Raw genomic sequence first — 21,823 nt, 5'->3', positions numbered from 1 at the left:
GCAGGGGGGTAGGGAAAACCTGTTACTGCAGAAAGAGAGAGAGAGAGAGAGAGAGAGCGAGAGAGAGAGAGAGAGAGAGAGAGAGAGAGAGAAAGCTTGCTTTAATAATAATTTACAGATTTACTGTAGAAGCACTGTAGTTACTGTAGTTTAGCACATGAACCTATTGGCACCATCCATGCCAGGCGTGGGCTAGAGAGGGGGTATAAAGCCCCCAGCATTGAGGAGCTGTGGAGCAGTGGAAGAACTGTGTCCTCTGGAATGATGGATGGTGGTGGAGCTCCATCCAGTACTTGTGGGATGAGTGGGGAGTTGGGGATGGATGAGGAGTGGTGATGATAATTATCCTAATAACATCCTAACCTTACTAACTAAACTCTTGTTGCTGAATGCAATCAAATCCTCACAGCAAAGCTGCTCCAAAACCTACTAGAATGCCTTCTTTCCTGGACAGTAGCAACAAAAGCAGGATCAGCTCTGTTTAATACTCTTGGTATCAGAAGAAACACTGAATGAGCAGGTGTCCAATTACTTTTGTCAATTAGTTTAACTGTTTTTCTTGTTTGGTAAATGCCCATTTAACATGTTTTACACTGTGAAGCTGTATTTTTGTTGAAATACCTGAACTGTATTGTGATATGTATTTAGAGGGGAAGAGGGGGTGGAAGCGGGGAGGAAATGAGGTCACCGGTCTCCAGAGACCCGACGTACAGTATGTGTGTAAGAGTTAAAGGAGATGTTCTTGTGCTCCCTTTCTGACAGAATACATTAGGAATGAGGTGGGTGTGGGGTGGCGGGAGGGGGTGGGGGGAACAGGGACACACAAGCTGTTTTTAAAGAACAGTTTTCTGCTACCCCATCCCCCCGTCCCCCCTCCCCCTTAATACCCATGAGTCTCTGTGGCACTAGAATCTGCAATTAAGTGTAAATTCAGTGTAGCTTAGAAAATACGCCCAACAAGCCCTACATATTAAAATACGCCCAACGAGCCCTACATAGAAATACAGAAATAGCCCTGAGCAAGATATACAGCAAAGAATCAAGCCCCGCCCACCAATGCATTCTTTCATAGCTATTAATGCAGCAAAAGTGTATACAATATTTGGACAAAAGTAATGGGACACCTGTTCATTAACTAAATCAAGTGTATCCTGCTTTTAATGAAGGAACTGTATCTCCTGTGTTAGAAAGAAGGCTTTCTACTAGATTTTGGAGGAGAACTAATGTGAGGATTTGATTGCATTCAGCAAAACAAGAGCATTAGTGAGGTCAGGATGTTGGATGATGATCACCAGCCCACATCATCATCCCAAAAGTACTGGATGGAGCTCCACCATCTATCATTCCAGAGAACACAGTTCTTCCACAGCTTCTCAGTGCCGGGGGGCTTTATACCCCTCTAGTCCACGTCTGGAATTATTAGGCAGCATGGTGCCAATAGGTGTATGTTGTTGATCTGTTCCAGAGAGTCCTATTCTATTGGCAGTACTTCTTCTCTACAGGGACTAGACAAGCTGTGTGTGTGCATTTGCACATCTGTGTGAGCAGCAATGGTTTCAACCTAAAGTTGCTGAATGCAATCATTAGAAGGGGTGTCCACAAAGTTTTGGACATCTAGTGTAAATATGGAATTTAGAAAAGGCTACGAAGTACGTTGTCAAACAAACTCATGCTACAATATCCACCTCTGATTCTGACAAACCGTCTCCAGAAGTAGCTTAGTCTGAACAGGGCCGGGACAGGTCAGTTCAGGCTGTCCCACAAATCCAGTGCAGGCTGTACAGAACACTTCATATGGGGTTAAAGATCGTGCCCTATTTAGGGCATACGACACTCCCTGTGTAGGGTACTACAGCTATAAATTGAGACACAGCCCCTGAGCGTCCTCCTCGGTGTGAGTTCGTTCATCTCTGAAGTGTGTGAGACAGCAGCACCCTGAGGTTCAGCTGAGCGCCAGGGAGAGATGACGAGATGCGCTGAAACCTCCGCAGGAAGGCGGGAGGACAGCGAGCTTCGAGCCTCAGGAGGAGGTTGCGTCGTGTGTGTGTGTGTGTGTAAGAGAGAGATAAGTACATGCTGTTTTACTGTCTTTTTGGGGACCCGACGATGTTCTCCGTATTCGAATGAACTTCCAGTGTCAGGCTGGAGACAATTTATCGTTGCTGTCCCGCAAAAAAAACTCAATTCATTGGCATCGCCTCAGGTGTATAAAATCAAGCACCTAGTCCTGCAGTCTGCCTTTCTGACACACATCAGTGAAAGAGTGGGAGGTTCTAAAGAGCTCACAGCGTGAACTCCAGCGTGGTTCTGTATGTAATAGGAGACAGGCGAGACCGTCTACTGGCAGGAATTTCGTCTAGAAGTCAGCACAGGTCCAGTGTGTTGATGGTCTGCAGATTTCTGCCACTGCTGGTAGACCCGTATGACCGTAAGCTTCCATACACCTGCAGATTCAGCTGCGGTCTGGTGATTCAGGTCTGGTGATTCAGGTCTGGTGATTCAGGTCTGGTGAATGGAAAATGGTTGGCAAAGCAGATGCAGTTAATGATTGGCTATAAGGAGGGACTGCATTTGGGCGTGGCCACCATTTTCCACACATCTAACGAGACCACCTCTCCTCAATCTATGCACCCTGTCACATACCCCACCCCAGGTATCCATAGCCTAATCATCCTCATGCAGCGCCATCTGCAGGAGCCTGAAGGTACTACCACCTTAAACACACAAGGTGACTCATTCTATGTCCAGGAAGCCGGGAATCATTCTTGGACCAATAGAAATGCTCCAAAATCACCTGGGATCAAATCTTTTTACACTGATTTCCACTAAAAGTTGCTGTTTATGTGAAAACCTCTCTCTTCCAAAAGTATTTGGACAGACAAATCCAGCTGTCAGGCTTCTATAACATGATCATGAGATGTTTCACCTTTATGAGTCTTGGGGTTAACAGGGTGGTGTTCAGGGTTGAGAGCTAAGTCTAAATTACAGTAGTTTGGGTTGAGCAGGTGTAAGTGTAAAGTGTGTGTGTGTGTGTGTGTGTGTGTGTTTTATCCACCTGAACCTATAAAGCTGCCAAGAGAGATGAATGATCAGGCCTACAGACACACTGAGAGAAAGAGAGAGAGAGCGAGAGTGTGCGAAAGAGAGAGAGAGAGTTTAATGCCTTCTGCCCTTAACACTTAACAGTGGGCTCTATTAGAGAGGCTGTAATACACACTAACACACTGCAGCTCATCCTGGGGAAAACGCCCCCCCCCCCTCTCTCTCTAGCTCCCTACTCTCTTTCATCTTTCTTTCTGAATTTCCCTCTCTCCATCTCCGTATCTGTCTTTTTCAGTTCACCCTCTCCCTTTTATCTCTCCCATTCTCTCTCTCTCTCTCTCTCTCTCTCTCTCTCTCTCTCTCTCTCTCTCTCTCTCTCTCTCTCCCCCCTCTTTTAACTTGGTCCTCTCCTCTTTCATCTTTCTCAGTCCCCCTCTCTTTCCATTCCCCGTCCTTGAGGCTCCAGGGTTACAGAAATGACAATCCCTGCTTTAGCCGGACCCCTGCCTCACCCCAGCCCACCTTCCTAATTCATCACACTAACCTTCAGTTTCAGATCAGCCCCATTACAGTTACGCAACACGGCCCATAGTGGAGCGGCATCGCTGCTGGCCAATCCGAACCAAAGCAGAGCTCAACAGAACCCTCCAAGGGAAAACTGAAGCTGAAGAACCACAGCAGAACTCCAGAAGAGATGCATCAGAACTCCAGAGCCACATAGAAACATTTACATTTACGGTATTTAGCTGACACTCTTATCCAGAGCGACTTACAAGGTTACTCGTATTACAGAGGTGGGCCAATGTAGTGTTGGGAGTCTTGTCCAAGGACTCTTATTGGTGTAGCACAGCACCCACAGTCACCCAGACCGGAAATCGAACCCCAGTCTTCCACGTGGTGAGGTAGCTCACTGGCAGGTAGTGGTGTTACCTGTTATGCCACACCAACCAAAGCAACCACAAACTCCTGAACAGATCTGTACTGATGCATCGTAATTCCAGAACTGTAATAGAACCTCAGGACATAATTCCAGAACCTCAACAGAACTCAAGAACGTTTTGAAGGCATCAGAATTCCAGAACTGAATTAGAACTCCAAAACCATGAAATTTCATAAACTTCATTATCAGGAGATTTTTTTTCTGCAAAAGCAACTGCAGCAGAACCTAAAAATGGAACCCCAACTGCATCAAATTCTAGAAATCTGGAATGCCACCAGACATCCAGAACAGCAACAGAACACCAAAACAAGATTCCAGAATCACATCAGAACTCAGGAACAGTGAGAACTCTGTTAAAACAGTGATCGGGGTAATTTAGATGATAAGCTTTTGCTTTAAGCTGTAATCTATCATCATATACACTTGCATGGGTTCTGTCCATGGTGCTGAACCCCACAGACCTGCCCGAGGTTCAGAATTACAGCCAGCTGTGCATGGAGGTGCCTTGAATGGCGCTGTCAATGTCAATTCAGGTGACTGTCCATGGTTCTGTATTGTGTAGAGCTGCAACTGGAGCTAAATTCCATAGAACTCCCAAACATGATTCCAGAATCACATCAGAACTCAAGAAGAGATGTGATGAGATTTGATGCATTCAAATTCCAGAAATGCTCTGGAAGTGAGGCAGATTGTGAAAAACTGCATCAAATTCTGGAAATCTGGAATGCCACCAGAAGTCCAGAACAGCAACAGAACACCAAGGCTGCATCAAAAGTCCAGAACTAGTCCAGAATGCCAGAACAGAACTCCAGAACAGCAGTGGAACTCGCAGTGATTCCTCCTCCCAGCCCAGACCAGCCCATCCCTCTGCTGCCTGTGTGTCTGTCGGCTCTGCACGGCGAGGTGTGTGATATATGTGACTGCGTATTGGTACTGATTTGGTGATAGGGTGGACTGCCTCAATAATAACCCATAAATCAAACCTCCGCTGACACACAGAGGCGCAAAAACGCGTGAAAGGCAACAACAGCCACCAAAGCAGGAAAAAAAGAAAAAACAAAACAACATAAAAAAAACAGTCTTTGAGCACAGATATGACACCCGGCAGCCTCCACAGCCCGGAAGCTTCCGGGGAAACAGATAGAAAAGTCCGCGAGGTGTGTTGGAGGGCAGAGAGCAGGGCCGCGCTACATTGCCACCTCATCCATCACGCATGTCAGGGCTGGAGAGTGTGTGTTTGTGTGTGTGTGTGTGTGTGTGTGTGTGTGTTTCCCCCTCTCGCTGGAACACAACACTCCACTGCTCTCTGGTTTTCCCTGCCTCGAAAAGCACAGAGCTACGGAGGCAGCCAGTGGGGATCCTACACCATCTCTTTGATGCTTGCTGTTTGAATCATGATGTACTGCGCGTCTAATCCGGGGATAAGAGTAACTCCATCTAATCAACAGCCAGTGGTTAATTATCTACTTCACACAGGCGCACATATATACACACAGTGACAACAGGAGGATTTGTTTAAGTGTTAAGGGTGCTCAGACAGGATCTGCATGGAATTAATGCAGACGAGAAGTCTCTCATCGCCCTCATTTTCTTTGTTTCTCAACGTCTGGTGATGAGCGTTAGTGAGTGTGTGTGTTTTTACCATGAGTATTAACCGTATGCTGTGTTAAAATAGTGATTCGGGTAATTTAGATGATAAGCTTTTGCTTTAAGCTGTCGTCTATCACCATATACACTTGTAGGGGGTTCTGTCCATGGTGCTGAATCCCACAGACCTGCCCGTGGTTCAGAATTACAGCCAGCTGTGCATGGAGGTGGCTTGAACAGCGCTGTCCATGGTGCTGTATTGTGTAGCGCTGTACCTGGAGCTAAATCCTATAGAACTGGACATGGCTGTGACTGACACAGAGCTCTCCGTGGTGCTGAATTACAGGTAGCTGCCCGTGGATCTGAATTACAGACAGCTGTCTATGGTGCTGAAATACATATTGCTGCACATTGGGCTGAGTTACATTGAGCTGTCTTTGGTGCTGAATTACAGGTAGCTGTCCATCGCGCTGAATCAAGCCTCTCTGCAGACTGCTGCTGTAGTCTGGACTGCTGTTACTTTTTTAATACATTTAAAGGGGCACTCTGGCCACAATAAACAATTACAACAATCACTACATCTGTTGTAATTATCCCCACTTGCCTCCTATCTGCCATCATAATCTCAATAGTGAGATTTCTGGGTTAAAAGACTAGTGAAACCATCTCCTGCTAAGCAGTTAGGAGGAATTTCACATGTAATCCCAAGACATGGTAAAGACTAGAATGTGATTTACATGTAATTAAATATTCAAACATCATCGATTGGCACCATTGTAACAAAACATTTCATAAGATCCCTTTGCAGAAGCAGGAATAATATCTATTGACCCTCAGTGGATGCCTTGCAATCTGATCAACAAGCCACACACGGTTCTAAACAGAAAACCAGAGATGCTCCGGTCTTGGGAAGCTCATTTTGGAGCATTACTTCATTTCCCTGCTCAGACAGGGAATCCAATCACAAGTAGCGTGTCCAGCTCCCTGTCTGCTCCTCTATCTGCTCCCCTCTCCTCGCAGAGCTCCTGGGGAGGGTTATGTTGCAGACAGCGGCAAAAGAAGAAGGCTGTTGTGGCGCCGTGAAAACCCCCACTGGTGTAGCCAAGGGGCTTTTACCCCCCTCCTTCACACCCCAGTCAGGCATTTCAGAAGAAAACACATTAAGAGCTGCATGGTATACTGGTGGTTAATCATTATTGTCTACCATCAAGCTAAATAATAACACTATATGAGGTTTTCTGTTACAGAAATTTATTTTATCTTTTACATTTATTTAAATAAATACAGCACCTCTCAAAAAAGACCATGAAAAAACTTTGCCATTATGTTATTAATTAATATAGTAAATCTATACATACCTGAGTGTCATATAAACTCAGTGTATAGGAACAATGGCAGTATGTACAGTCTAGCAGTAAGGCAGTAGTACTCTGGACCTGTAACATGTTTTCAGAGTGAATGGGCTTGTTTTCCTCTCCTCCTGTAAGCCTCAGTAAACTGTGTAGGCTGGTTGTTTGGTGGTTTGGATTGGAGAACTTGTCTCTCTGGGCCCAGCTGGCTAGCATATGCTGCCGTTTAGGCTTGGCAAAGCTGCGCCTCCGTGTCAAGAGGGGCTGAAAAATTAGCAGCCAATGAATCATAGCAGCGGAGAGCCCCCGCCTGCACCGCGGGAAAATGCTTTCTGTGATTTATGGGATGCTCTGCTGTGTGTGTGTGTGTGTGTGTGTGAATGTGAATGTGTGTGTGTGTAATTATGCATGCGTTAGTGTATGCGCATCACTGTGACATGGTGTGGGTCTCTGAATAAGTGTGTAATGATCTGTGGATTTGAGGCACAATTTGACGAGCACTACAACACGAATTCAGCCATTCTGAAGTAGGTCCTTAAAGTGAAACTGAGTCAATTATAAATCCCACCCAGTAGCTAGGACTCCCCATTATGTGATGATACCAGTGCTGAGAGGGTGAAGGCAAGCATGAGATTGCAGATTTGCATGAAGTCAGCCAACCAGCATCTTTTGCAACTGCCACTAATTCAAGCTCAACGCACTGGAAGAAGAAAACTAACTACCCATTCAGTTTACAGATGGAAACACTGACCAGTATTATGCAGTGATTTGTGGGGTGGGGGATTACACTCATTGGTCTGTGGCATCACCAAGGATCAAACCTGCAGCCTCCTGAATATCTGGCCAATGCTTAGACAGTTGCACCACCCAGAAGCCCTTGGTACACTGCTGTTAACATTGAGTCCTACAGTGTCAGAAACCACAAAAGCAAGTCTATTAGAAATGGCTAAACATCTGCTTAGGCTTTCAGAATAGTGTGTGATGATGGATGCAGTGCTACATCGTGCCGTGTATGCTTCCATTGCTTGTTAGTAGCATTAGCCATATAGTTGCTCTAGAACAAACTTTAAGAAGCCAAACTTCAGATACCAAACATGACCTGGCTATCCACTGCACCGCACCATCTAAAATGACAATGACTTCCAAACACAACTGTGCATTCACAGCATTTGTCTGATCAAAGAATCTGATTGGTGCAGTGTGGTGTGCTGGTCCAGCCATGGAATTGAACCCTAGTCTTTTTAGCACAGGTGGTGTAGTTACCACTACACTACACTATGCCCACCACACCATTATACACCATGGACACTGTTCCTGAACTTCAGCTCATGTAGATGGTATTTTATATGAGGCTGTACAAGTGAGTGGGTACGGCAGTGTGAGTGAGCCTTAGTATGTATGTGTGTGTGTGTGTGTGTGTGTGTCTGTAGTGAATGTAATAACAGTGATGGATGGTGCATGCATGTGTGTGTGTGTGTGTGAGGGGGGCTGTAAAGCTGTCTGTGGAACGAACAGATTTTAGCCTAATGAGCAGAAAGGGATGCAGTTAAAGCTTCAATGTGCTCAGCACTTCTCCCATCCACATACCGCACCTCACACACACACACACACACACAAAGACACAAAGACATGTGCAATGTACAATGTGTGTGTGTGTGTGTGTGTGTGTGTGTGTGGGGGGGGGGGGGTTGCAGATTGTATATGTGAGAGATGGAAAATGCATAATGTGGGAGGTAGTGTGTGGGTATGAGAGAGAGAGAGAGAGAGAGAGAGAGAGAGTGTATATAGAGAGAAAACAAAGAAGAGACAGAGAGAGAGGGAGGAATGGGGCGAGATGGTAAGCGAGTCATGGCTCAGTTCTGGCCCACACTTCTATCCGGCCCAAATACCACTGGCAATGGCAGTAATGACTTCATCTGAATCTGGGAGCCGGAGCCACAGCCACAACTGGATCCAGCTGCACCAGAGAGTAAATGCTGAACAAACATCTGGCAGGGTGGGCTACATGAGGACCAGAGTTCAAATACCACGACAGACTTTAACGTGACAACTTCAGCCGGACCAGTTCTGGCCCACAATACACTCGCCTTCGCCATAACTGACCTGTAAGGGCTGTATTTGGCCCAGAACTGCCTGCTATCCGGGAGAGAGAGAGAGAGAGAGAGTGAGAGGGAGAGAGAGGTAGACAGACTGCGGCTTCTCCTGTAAAAGTCAATCTGCTGCACTCTGCAAATCCCACCACGCTATAGCGCACTCCACCCGCTGATAACAGAGCTGCTCCACACACACACACACACACACTCACACACACACACACACACTGCTGCTTTAGTCTGGAATTTTTGGAAGGGAAGCCAAAGGGAGCTGTGAGTGTCCAGCAGGTGAGTCAGATCAAATCACACCAATGTACACTCTGCAACCTGCAACCGCAAGGCCTCACGACTCACACACACACACACTTGATCCAGTGTATCAGATTTATTGTACAAGCACTACACACACTACCATGAACACCAGCATGTCAGAGTCACTGCTGAGCTCAGAGCGGTCCACCATCCAGAACACATCTGGGTTAGAACCAGTGACCAGTGATGATAGTGGTATAGAGGGGGGCTGCAGTCAGTATTTGAACAATACGATAGAGATAAAAAAAGCCCATTGGCTTAATAGTTACCATTACAGTCCACTACAGTTCACTGTAGGGTGTAACACATTAAGTCCCAATAGAAAACCATCACATGTGGTCATCAAGCCACCAGGAAGACTCATTAGATACCACTAGGTCACCTGTAGACATCTGTTTTACAGCACACACTACTCACCTGCGTAGAGTTCAGGTGCGTAAACGGCTCCCACCACGGGATTCAGCTTCCAGCCTGCAGACCACAAAGACAGGCAAGATCTCCTTTAAGAATGACCACAATAAAAGAAACACCTTTGGTTTGATTAAATAAGAACTTCTCAAAGCAGTGCTCAGATATTCCAGATTTTGTTCCAGGGATAGAGTAAAAATTCGGGCCATCTCTGAGTCCCACAGACATTTTTGCAACGATCAAGCAAACATATGGACCTGAGGACCACTTTGAGAGCCACTGCCCTAAAGACCCTCTCCTCCAGAAGAGCTACCTTCCTGCAGGTCTCAACTCCAACCTATCTCCAATCTCCAAACTAAAACACCCATTTAGCCAATCAAGAAGTGTTAGAGCCAAAGTCTGTGAGAAGGAAGCTCTTCAGGAGCGGAGCTGGAGACCACCTGTACCAGGGGGCGAAGTAGGTTAGAAGATTTCCCTATCTACGGTGCTGCATTGGGACCTCCCGTCCGTCTTGGAACCCAGCTGCTAAATTATGCGGTAAAGTGAAGAGGCTGCGTTTCCTGGACTTGAGGGACGACGGGTCATGAGGGGCAGCCGCTCTCCTAGTCTCAGCTTTGGCTTTACCTCTCCATTTTGCTTAGACTCAAAGAGAAGGCGGAGCCATGTTAGTCTTGTGATTGGTCAGGGGTATGCTGACACAAACCTGGGCCACTTTTAGGACCGCCCATTCTACTCCCCTTGTACCTCCATGACAGCGACAGAATCTCAAGCAACCAATCAGGGACAGTTTCCACCGGTTTCATCTGTGTCTATTGTTTTGATGTTGTATTTAGGTCTACATGTGTCGTTAGCCTATTATGAAGTGTCGCCATCGTTAATCAGGGCGTCTCAACCTGTTTTTGCTGTCTAGCGTTTTTTTGCTTCTCGTCTAGCACTGTGGGTTTGATGTTTGGATTCTGCCTTCTTCTTGTTTTGACCTCCGCTTTGTTTCTCAATTACGTCCCAGCTTCTTCCATGCACTCTTCTACTCCGATGGTTTTGACTTGGATCTCATTGGACTAATGTTTGTTTCGGTGGATTACTTTTTTCAATATTAAAGACTCTTGCTTTTACACCCATGAGCATCTGATTTACTTCTCTGGCGTAACAAAGGCATACTTTGTACATTTACACTGAGGGCCCTGAGGAGCCAGATGAAAGAAAACTCAGATTTTGGTTCCCAGGGGCTTTAAGGGTTCTTCCTAGACATTTACATCATATACTTTAAAAAGGTTCCCCATAGGCACACATCTCACACATCTCTGTCAGAAACTTCTTTAAAGAACCCTCTGTTTAGGTTTAGGTTCTACTTTGGTATCATGCAAAGATGACCCCAGTTGAGTTTTGATGACCCCAGGCATGGTACAGTAGGTTCCACAGTAACGTCTGGGTTCAGTACCGTTTGTGTATGGGTTAGCTGCCTTTTTGTTCGTCATCACTCTCGCTGTGGCGTTATTCACCTGTTCCAGAGAGACAAAAAGAGAAAGAGAGAGAGAGAAAGCAAGAGGAGAGAGTGAGGAAGAGGCACTACTGAGTTACGGCTGAGTGACGAACAGCATGAGCACATACCGCACTAAACAGTGTGTAATGTCTCTGGATGCACTGCATGCATGTGTATCAGCCCCGAGATGAAGAACGCTCTGATTCCCTCCTTGGTTTTATTCAGCCTCTAAAGACTCCGGGCTTAATCAGAGGAGAGGGGAGGCAGCACGCGTGGAGCATCATAAAACATAAAATCAATAACAATAATGACAAATCCAATTAAAAACCAAAACACTGGCTCAAAATAACAGAATTACAAGGCTCTGTTTCATGCCATGTGCACGCCAGCACACTCCCAAGCCAGACGTCGTTACCTTGAATGCAGGTTGTGAAGTTGGGCGACAAAAAATTATAAGTCAGGACATAAATGAAGTCTACTGCCGTCATCATACTGACGAACATTGAGTTAATTAACGTTTAATTAGTGTTTAATTAATAATTGATACACTATATGGACAAAAGTATTGGGACACCTGTTTCTTTTCAAATCAAAGCTATTAAAAAGAGTGTAATCTGCTTAGTCTGTTAGAGTAACTGTTTCTACTGTCCAGGGAAAAAGGCTGGGCTTTCTACTAAATTTTGGAAGAGCATTGCTGTGAACTGATGCATTCAGTGACAAGAGCAGCATTAGCAAGGTCAGGATGTTGGATGACATGACCTCAACTTCCCAGCTCATCACAAAAGTACTGGATGGAGCATCACCACCATCCATCATTCCAGAGAACACAGCTCTTCCACTGCTCCACAGCTCCTCAATGCTGGGGGGCTTTATACCTCTCTATAGCCCAAGCCTGGTATTATTAGGCAGCATGGAGCCAATAGGTTGATGTCTACCTGCTCCAGAGAGTCCTATTCTATTGGCAGTACTTCTTCTCTACAGAGAGTAGACAAGCTGTGTGTGTGCATTTGCACATCTGTGTAGAAGTAGATGAGTGCACTCATTAGAAGGTGTGTCCACACACTTTTGGACATGTAGTGTATGTTGTTGGTTTTAAGTCGTGGGTGAGATCCAAACCAAAATTCTACATCAGTCTAATGATGGAGTTTGATGTCCACCAAATGTCTGATTCCCAACCAACCGTTGGATTTTGATGTCAGGTTGATTTAACGTCTCAAATTAAAAACAACAACAACAACAACAAAAAGATAATAAAGTAGGACAAACTGAGGTCAGATGTACTGAAGGGGGTTCTGTCCAAATATGGTCAACAGATGACTAGATGATTCCATAAGGGCATTCTCCAATGGATGATGCACATATCCGAAACCTCCGGCCTTTCTTTTGAGGATATCGGTTTACAAACCACTTAAATCAGATGGGAATGCCTTTCTCACACACACACATGCACACACCCACACTTAAGAGCAAGAAGGTAGCGTGCAGAGAAGAACAGCAGCAGGCAATGGCTGGAGGAGAGGCCGAGAGAAGAGAGGAGAAAGGGAAAAGCACCTCGATCTTGCGTCCCTCTACGATTGTACCGTTTAGTTTCTCCCGCGCTCGATCTGCATCTGTGCTCGTTTCAAAAGTTACAAACCCAAAGCCCTGAAGAGGAGCGCAGCAGAGGAGAGAGAGAAACATAGAGAAGAAAGGAAGGGTTATTTACAGAGAATGAAAAGAGAAAGGTCGGCCAGAAGAGAAGGAGTGAGAGAGCACAGCATGGTGAGCAGCAGGAAGTAGAGAGCAGCAGGGAGGAACTGGTGTAACTAGAAGCTGCTAGTGAGGAGAGACCAGTGCAGTCATTAAAAACACATGGTGATGTCATTACTGAAACATGGTGAGATCATTATACAGTGAGGTCATTACTGAAACATGTTTAGATCATTAGTGGTTCATGGTAAGGTTATTGCTGATCCATGGTGAGATCTATACTGATCTATGGTGAGAACAATACTGAAACATGGTGATGTCATTGCTGAAACATGGTGATGTCATTTCTGAAACATCGCAAGATAATTTCTGAAATATGGTGATCTTTATATTGTGAGATCTATACTGATCCATGGTGAGATCATTACTGAAATATGATTAGATCACTAATGATGCATGATGAGATGATTGCTGATCCATAGTGAGGTCATTCCTGAAATGTTGTGAGGTCATTACAGGTCTGTGGTGAGATCTTTACTGGTTTATTGTGAAGATATTGTTAATCGATAGTGAGGTCATTACTGAAACATGTATGGTTTTTCTAATCCATGGTCAGATGATTAATGATCCATGGTAAGATCATCACTGGAACATGATGAGATCTTTTTAGAAACATGGTGATGTCATTACTGAAACATGTTTAGATCATTACTGGTTAATGGTAGAGAATTGCTGATCCATGGTGAAATCTATAATGATTTGTGGTTAAATCTATACTGATCTAAGGCGAGATCAACACTGAAACATGTTGAGATAATTTTTTAAACATGGCGATGCCAATGCTGAAACATTAATGAAACATGGTGAGATCATTACTAAAACATGGTGAGATCATAATGAAACATGGTGATGTCATTGCTGAAACATGGTGAGATCATTACTAAAACATGGTGAGATCATAATGAAACATGGTGAGATCATTCATGAAACATGGTGAGATCATTCATGAAACATAGTGAGATCATTACTAAAACATGGTGATGTCATTGCTGAAACATTGCAAGATCATTTCTGAAACATGGCGAGATCATTATATGTGAGATCTGCACTGATCCATTGCTGAAACATGATTAGATCACTAATGATGAATGATCATAGTGAGGTCATTACTGAAACATGGTGAGATCATTACAGACTCATGGCATGATCATTACTAAAACATGGTGAGATCTTTACTGGTCCATGCTGAGTGTGTCATGTCTGTTCCCTATAATAGTGTCTTATATAGTACTCCTGATTTTCTCGTGCAGGGAATTGTGATTAGGAACAATTTTGAACACAGAAATGCAGAAACCCGTCATCACGCCTCAACATCTGACTCGCAGGCGGGGAGTATGATACAGGCCGTAACACATAAGGAATGTACGAGGCGAGCGCAGTCTCCGGGCCTTGTGTTTTGACATAAATAACAGCCTAACTTTCCTGAGGGAGTCAGAGAGGAGAAGGGGGTGGGGGCTGAGCAGAGGAGAGAGAGAGAGTGAGAGAGAGAGAGAGCGAGCGAAGGTAAAGATAAAGAAATAAATTCAGTAAAGGCATTGAGGGCAAAATTAATCCTTTGGACATTTCTCACTGCTATGCCTGGCCCCTCTATCTGTTTTTTTCCCTCTCTGCTCCTTTCTCACTTTTTTTCCCTTATCATGCACAAATAATTAGCTTACACGAAGGGGGAAAGGAGTCGCTATTTTTCAAAGGAGACAAACATATTGAATGCAAATTGCCGAAGCGTCATAGGAAATAGATTGTTTATTAATGGCCCGCTAGGTTCATTATACCGCCACGCTGGTGGCGAGGGGAGCAAGGCATCACGGGTAATGGGCTTTGTAGGGCACAAACAATAAATGCTTGTTGCAGAGGAGGAGGCAGATTTATCCAGTGCTTAATCTTGTCTAGCTGTGGGGGGACTGATAGGATGACTGGAGAATCCTATATACACAGAGAGAGAGAGAGAGAGAGAGAGAGAGAGAGAGAGAGACAGAGAGAGAGAGAGAGAGAGAGAGCTGGACTCCCTGAATCAATCCTGCCCAAAAAGAATAAGCATTGTTTTATTTACAGTGATGAACCGAGATACCCCTGCTGTCCTATCAAAACCTCATAACTTTTTTAGATGTTTATTTTTTATATTTACGACATTTCCCAGCAGTCCTTTACACCCTTATTACTCTGTATCATAAATGCGTCTTAACTTATGCTGCCGTTAAAAATATGAATGTTTTTCATCTTTTTACAGTTATTCAGATCTAAAGGCTCATGCCCATCAATCCGTGCATCCTCATTTTAACAAGATGCCCACATTTCCACAACATGATGCTACCACCACCATGCTTCACTGTTACATTATAGTCAAGAGAGTTTCATCCTTCTCTGGTAAGGTTAGCATTTTTCAGTGTATATTCTTCAGCAGTGTGCTAAATGAACGCAAACGCTTTTTTCAGATGTAAATGCTGCAGCTGGTATGGTTAACCACAACATACGTATCTCCAGTCTCTTAGCGACTGCCATTCCTGACGCTGGCCTTTCCTGGTCAATCTCCTACTTCACCAATAGGTTTCACTTTTTTTTTGCTCTAGGCAAACACCATTCCTTCCCCAGTGCTGTTGCACAAGGAGTTCCCCAGGGCTCAGTCCTAGGTCCTCTTCTGTTCATCGTTTACTTGCTACTCCTTAATCAGAACATTTGCAGCCGTGGTCTAAATTTCCACTGTTATGCCGACGACACAAAACTGCATTTCCGATCTTAACCTTGATCGCATTTGATGGCAAAACTTTCCTTCCATGACTCTTTTCTTTCCTTCCAACCTCACATTTTGCTTGTATGGTCCAGAAAGGTCCCTGGAAAGCTGATATAAGGACTCAGAAGAAGACTACTGAGCGCTTGAGTTTGGGGTAGCTTCAGGGTAGGAGCCCCCCTGTAGTTGAGGAGAGCTTGGAGAGGAATGGTGGAGATGTGGTGAAGGTGTTTGTGAAGTTATTTGTGGAGGTGAAAAGGGAAAATACAGGACTGAGGAGAAGGAGTTCAGGGTGTGGTCCTTCTAGTCGTTCATGAGCTACGTGGAAGTCGTGAGCATGGGTTACTGGGGTTCAAATGGATCATGAGCGATTTGGAAAAAACACAGCGCATCCAACAAGAACGAAAGCTTCGTCTCTTATAAAGCAATAAACATGGCAGCTCAAGCAACAATATTCAATCAGTCAGTTCCCAATTCTAGAATGGCCACTAGAGGAGCGTTGGAAAGAGAATACCATGTGTCAAAGGTTTGCACACAGCTAAAATATGTTATATATTACATATTACATAAACACGGCTGCCTTAGGCAAAGATCTGTGATGGTGCACCGTATTTAATTTATGCCCAACCCCTCCACCACCGTCTCTCTTTCAGCAAAACTAACAGACTGGACCTCAGGTGCTGATGAATCATGGGAACTATAGATGTTCAATTTCTGCTACTTCAGGCTTTTCCTCTCTCTTTTTTCCAGCCTCTTCAGGCTTTGATCTGGCCTGAGGCAAATCAAACTGGCGCCTCTAAGCTAATAAACCGCCCTGAGGAGCAAGAAAAGCCCATCACCTCACTGCTACTGTCAGAAGGGAGGAGGAAGGAAGAAGATGAAGCACATACCTTAGATCCCCTTTCATTAAAAATGATCTCCACATCTAAAATCTTCCCAAATTGCTGTGGAGAGAGAAGAGAGAGAGAGAGAGAGAAAGGCTGTGAATGGGGAGAACGAGAAGAGGTGAGAAGAAGAAAGAAATAAATCCATCTGACTGGCATCATTAGGAGACTCTGGAGGAACGGAGGCTCTGGATATCATTACATAAAGGAGGGCACTGAAGAAGAGTTGCATAACACACACACACACACACACACACACACACATTGACAACCCTACACTCTTAAAAAATAAAGGTGCTTCAAAAGGTTCCTCGAACTACACTGCATGTCCAAATGTTTGTGGACACCTCTTTTAATGAATGCATTAAAGTTGCTACTTTAAAAAAAGCACACACACATACACACAGCTTGTTTAATCCATGGAGAGATGCACTGCCAATAGAATAGGACTCTCTGGAGCAGATATTCCAAACATGGACCTATTGGCAACATGCTGCCTAATAATGCCAGGCGTGGGCTAGAGGAGGGGTATAAAGCCCCCAGCATTGAGGAGCTGTGGAGCAGTGGAAGAACTGTGTTCTCTGGAAGGATGGATGGTGGTGGAGCTCCATCCAGTACTTTTGGGATGAGTTGGGGAGTTGGGGGTGGATGAGGTGGGGTGGTGATCATCATCCAACATCCTGACCTCACTAACTCTCTTGGTGCTGAATGCAATCAAATTCTCACTGCAATTCTCCTCCAAAATCTAGTAACAAGCCTTCCTCCCTGGACAGTAGAGACAGTTTCTCCAACAAAAGCAGGAGAATTTGTTTGTAATATCCTTGATTTCAGAAGAAACCATGAACGAACAGGTGTCCCAATACTTTTGTCCATATGGTGTATCTCTATTAGAAACATGGTTCTTTATGGAAGATGATTCTTTTAGATCTCGAGATGACGTTCGAATCAGAGGATGTTGATGCACTCACTGAACTTTCCTTAAGGCCTGTACTGTAGATCAAATAGGAACACCCTGCCAGGAGAACACCTAAACACCTGAACACCTTCACCTGTGCCTACACACATACGCACCGTCCTCCTCAGGGTCTTCCTGACTTCGGCTAATGAAGACAGTACGGCTCTCTGTGCCAAAGCGCTTTGGGAATAGACTCCTCCTTGGGCCGCTGAGTTGCCGCGGGCATGAGATTCCTCACATCTCTCCGAGCAGATCTAAACAGCTTTTAGAAGCTTGGCTGCCATCTTTAATTTTTCAGGGTGAACAGCCTTGACAGAACTCTCGAAGTAATAACATGACTTTGATCTCTGAGTTCTGGCTTTCTTCACAATGCTCCAAATTCCCAAGCGTCTTCTTGCGGACTTATGTAATATCATATAAAGAGACTGGAGATTTGTTCATGTGCTGAAATCCTGATCCAGTGGTTCCCAACCCTGGTCCTGGAGGACCTTCATCCCGGCACATTTTACTGATCCAGGTAAACAGCTCAGTAACAAGCCCATCCTGAGTTAGAGTTAGGTGGGTTAGAGCAGGAACCCATTTCATTATTAAAGTTTGGTGGCAAAAAGTAAAAAAAGGCTGTGTCCCAATTGCAAACCACACACTAACACTATAAGGTATGGACTATGTAGTAATCTTAAGAGTGTGGGTTTGGCAGGCTAGTGTACTAACTATACATACTAACCCGTTTGATACTAACAGGAAGTGATAAAGTGTTGCTATGCCAACATGCGCTATTTTTTTCAAAAATTTTTGCAGAAGTGAATAGCTCCTCCCTTTCTGTCTCAAAACTGTATACTTAAAAACTGACCAGTTCTAAGGTCTAAGGCAGAACTGAACACCTGACACACTCTCTCTCTCTCGCTCTCTCTCTCTCTCTCTCTTTATTTCTCTCTCTCTCTTTATCCATTCTATACTCTATCGTTTATCCTCTCTCTCCCCCATTTCTTTCTCTTGACTCCTTCCATGCTCTCTATTTCTTACCTGCTCTCTCTCTCTCTCTCCATCCCTTCCATACTCTCTATCATTTATCTGCTCTCTCTCTTTGCCTCTCTTTCTCTCTCTTTCTCTCTCTCTCTCTCTCTCTCTCTCTATTTCTTACCTGCTCTATCGTTTATCCTCTCTCTCTCCCCCTTTCCTTCTCATCACCCCTTTTCACTCCTTCCACACTCTCTATCTCCTAACTCCCCTCTCTCTCTCTCCCCATTTCTTTCTTTTCACTCCTTCCATGCTCTCTATGTCTTACCTGCTCTCTCTCTCTCTCTCTCTCTCTCTCTCTCTCTCTCTCTCTCTCTCTCTCTCTCTCTCGCTCTCCTCTGCGCACCACATAAGGAGATGTGACAGGTTTTTCCCACGGGGGTTTCTGGTCTTCAATCCAGAGCCCACTGGATCATTAGGGCCCGGATCATTAGGAACCGGAGGGGAGAGGGAAGAGAGGAGCTTCCCCCTAATGATCCGCCAACGAGGGAGACTTTTAATTGCTGTCCGCGGCCGCCGCATTATTTCATTAGGAGCAATTACTGTGTCAAGCCTGTCGCTTCGCCTTCGTTTAGCCACAACAGGGAGGTGCTCTGTGCTGGATGGAGAGGGACCATGTGACTCGGGAGCTAACTGGCTAAACGGGCTCAGACAAGGCCACTCTTATCCTCGGAGATACGAGCCGCTGGGATACAGTAGAGGGAGGGGGGCAAGAGACAGGTGACACACATTACTTTGAGCCCATGGTGGAGGTTCTGCTCACTGTCTGTCCAAATATGTTTGCAGACCTTCAGCATCCTCAAAAATCGAGGATTGCTGCAGAAACAGCCTCTACTCTTCTGGGAGGCTTGTTGGAACATTGCTGTGAAGAGGGTTTGATTGTATTTAGCCCCACTACAGCATCAGTGAGGTCTTTCAAGAACTTCAAGACTGTTCACTCGCTAATATGTAGAATCCACGTATTGACAGGAGCCGCTGTAGATGAAGATACCAGTGTTTTCACTTCACCTGTGCAATGTTATGGCTGATCAGTATATACATGTAATGTTTATATACTATGGACTAGACGTGTCCAGTTATCTGACCTGAGGGTGAATCACCACTTCAGCTACTGGGATCAAACATATCACACACACACACACACACACACGTTCTTACACCCCGGTGTGCTTTCCTAACATGACACAGCGGCGTTTCCCAGCTAGTGAATACTGTAGACGCTAATTGTTTTATCCAGACATAATGGGCCGCTGGCGTAGATGAATGAGTTTGTTGGGAAAGTCATCTCTGCCACCAGGGACGACACACTGCTGCTCAACATGCCCAGTCCTACCAGCATCACTCATGTATACATGCTACAATGGAGCAGAGCATTAGTAGTAGTAATGGTAATCATGGTCTCACTTTGGGTAAGTGTGTGTCATCAACTGTGTATGACCAGATTCTCCTAAGTGGACCTAAGACTGCATTTTGGGAGGAGGAGGAACATGCTGAAAGTCCTGCCCCCTCCATATCTTGTACTGATGCAAATGCAATCAAATCCTCACAGCAATGCTCCTCCAAAATCTAGTGGAAAGCCTTCTTCTTCCCTGGATTGTAGAAACAGACACTCCAACCAAAGCACGATCATCTCTTTTTAACAAGAAACAATGAACGTGTAGGTGTCCCAATACTTTTGTCCAACTCGTGTAGCATGATCAGCACACCGCTCACGTCTGGGTTCACGAGACGCTCCGTCGCTCATTTTTCACTGTCCAATTAAACATTTTGAAAACGTGTCCGGGGAAGGTGCCATGCCTCCAGCTCATCGTTAGCCATGCGGCTAACCAGCGCAGGCTAAGTCCTGTCGCAGAGAGAGAGAGAGAGAGCGATTAGCATAAGCTAACCTTTGATCGTGCTAACAGATGGACTTTGAAGGGAGGACGGTGGCACGCCGGGGCAGTGGGACGTGCAGCGTGGGACAGGGGGCAGAAAAACGGCCATATTGCTTGGGTTTGCTTTCTGCTAGCGCAACTAGCAAAGAGCGAGCAGTGCCCTGTAGCGCTTTTGAGCAATTACTGCAGCAAAAACCTCACATTCGGCACCGCGGCTCGGCGCAAGCCCACCACAAATAGACTGGGGGGCGGGGTGGGGTGGTGGGGGTGTGCGTGGGGGGAGGGGAGGTGTTGGACGGAGATCTATTTTCTGGGTGATTCTGGTGCCAACACTGCTAGCCACAATCAATTCAACCCCCCTACCATGGCAGCTTGTGTGTGTGTGTGTGCCATGTGTCTACATGCTCACTTAACAAGCCCCCCTATCATCATAAATCCATAGGCCACACACACTTTCCACACACACACTTTCCACACACATACACAACCTGGGAGCTAATTACTGAGCAGATCTGGCTTGCTCAGGCCGTGCTCCAACACACAGAACAATAAAGCAGACAACCAGGGACAAAAAGGGCGAGAGAGATAGAAAACAAAAGAGAGAGAGAAAGAGAGGGAGAGAGAGAGGGAGAGAGAGCTTAAGCATGTATTGTGTCATGCATGGACAGCTATACTGTAATTAATAACATGTCCACGACAGGGTCTTCATAAATGTGTGTGTGTGTGTGTGTGTGTGTTAATCTATGTGTGTGTGTGTGTGTGTGTGTGTGCCTGCAGCCATGCCTGGCCCAAACTAATGAGAGCTGTTTAAATGAGCTTGCTTTGGCCAACCGGCAGCTGATTGGCTTTTACTTTTATTGAGCTGCTTTTCACACCACACTGTGTGTGTGTGTGTGTGTGTGTGAGTGTGTGTGTGTGTGCTTAGGACGAGGGCTGGACAGCTGGCTTGCTTCGAGATGTTTTCTACTTGAAAAGGAAGCATAGAATAAAAGCACAGCATTTCTTTAAGACTTTGAGACTTTGATACACTATATGGACAAAAGTATTGGGACGCCTACACATTCCACCTACAGGAGCTTTTCTGACATCCCACTCTGAACCCATAGGCATTACTAATATGGAGCCGGTCCCTCTTTGCTCTAAGCTCTACCAGCAGCAGCAGCAGGTCTGGAGCTCTGCTGCAGTTACTGAGTCAGTTGGAGGCTTTTCTGCACTCTGCTCTGAGCTCAGCACTCGGCCCTGACCCCGCTCTGTAACTTTACGTGGTCTGACAGACACTCGGTGGACACTGAGCTGCTCTCTGTGAGCTGTTCCTCCTAAACTCTTCCACTGTTCAATAATAACACCACTCACAGCTGATGGAGGAAGATCTAGGAGGGAAGGTCTAAATTTCACCAGCTGACTTGTT

General features: G+C 45.4%; 1 protein-coding gene across 7 annotated transcripts in view; it reads right to left on the bottom strand.

Moving 5' to 3' along the window:
• Positions 1–21,823, bottom strand: part of LOC140551149 (RNA binding protein fox-1 homolog 3-like) — a 199,627-nt gene that overhangs the window by 30,446 nt on the left and 147,358 nt on the right. For 5 of the 7 annotated variants that reach the window (XM_072674520.1, XM_072674518.1, XM_072674524.1 and 2 more), the window contains 5 exons: positions 16,576–16,629; positions 12,763–12,855; positions 11,170–11,230; positions 9,741–9,794; positions 1–25 (listed from right to left, as the gene is read on the bottom strand). The exon at positions 1–25 is cut by the window's left edge and continues 108 nt beyond it. In XM_072674520.1, the coding sequence (XP_072530621.1) occupies positions 1–25; positions 9,741–9,794; positions 11,170–11,230; positions 12,763–12,855; positions 16,576–16,629 (287 nt within the window). The remainder of the gene's footprint in view (positions 26–9,740; positions 9,795–11,169; positions 11,231–12,762; positions 12,856–16,575; positions 16,630–21,823) is intronic. The other 2 variants (XM_072674519.1, XM_072674522.1) reach the window with 2 other exon arrangements.

This window comes from Salminus brasiliensis, chromosome 3 (genome assembly GCF_030463535.1).
Source record: "Salminus brasiliensis chromosome 3, fSalBra1.hap2, whole genome shotgun sequence".
NCBI classification, from domain to species: Eukaryota; Metazoa; Chordata; class Actinopteri; order Characiformes; family Bryconidae; genus Salminus; species Salminus brasiliensis.
This window is presented reverse-complemented; position numbering and strand designations above follow the sequence as displayed.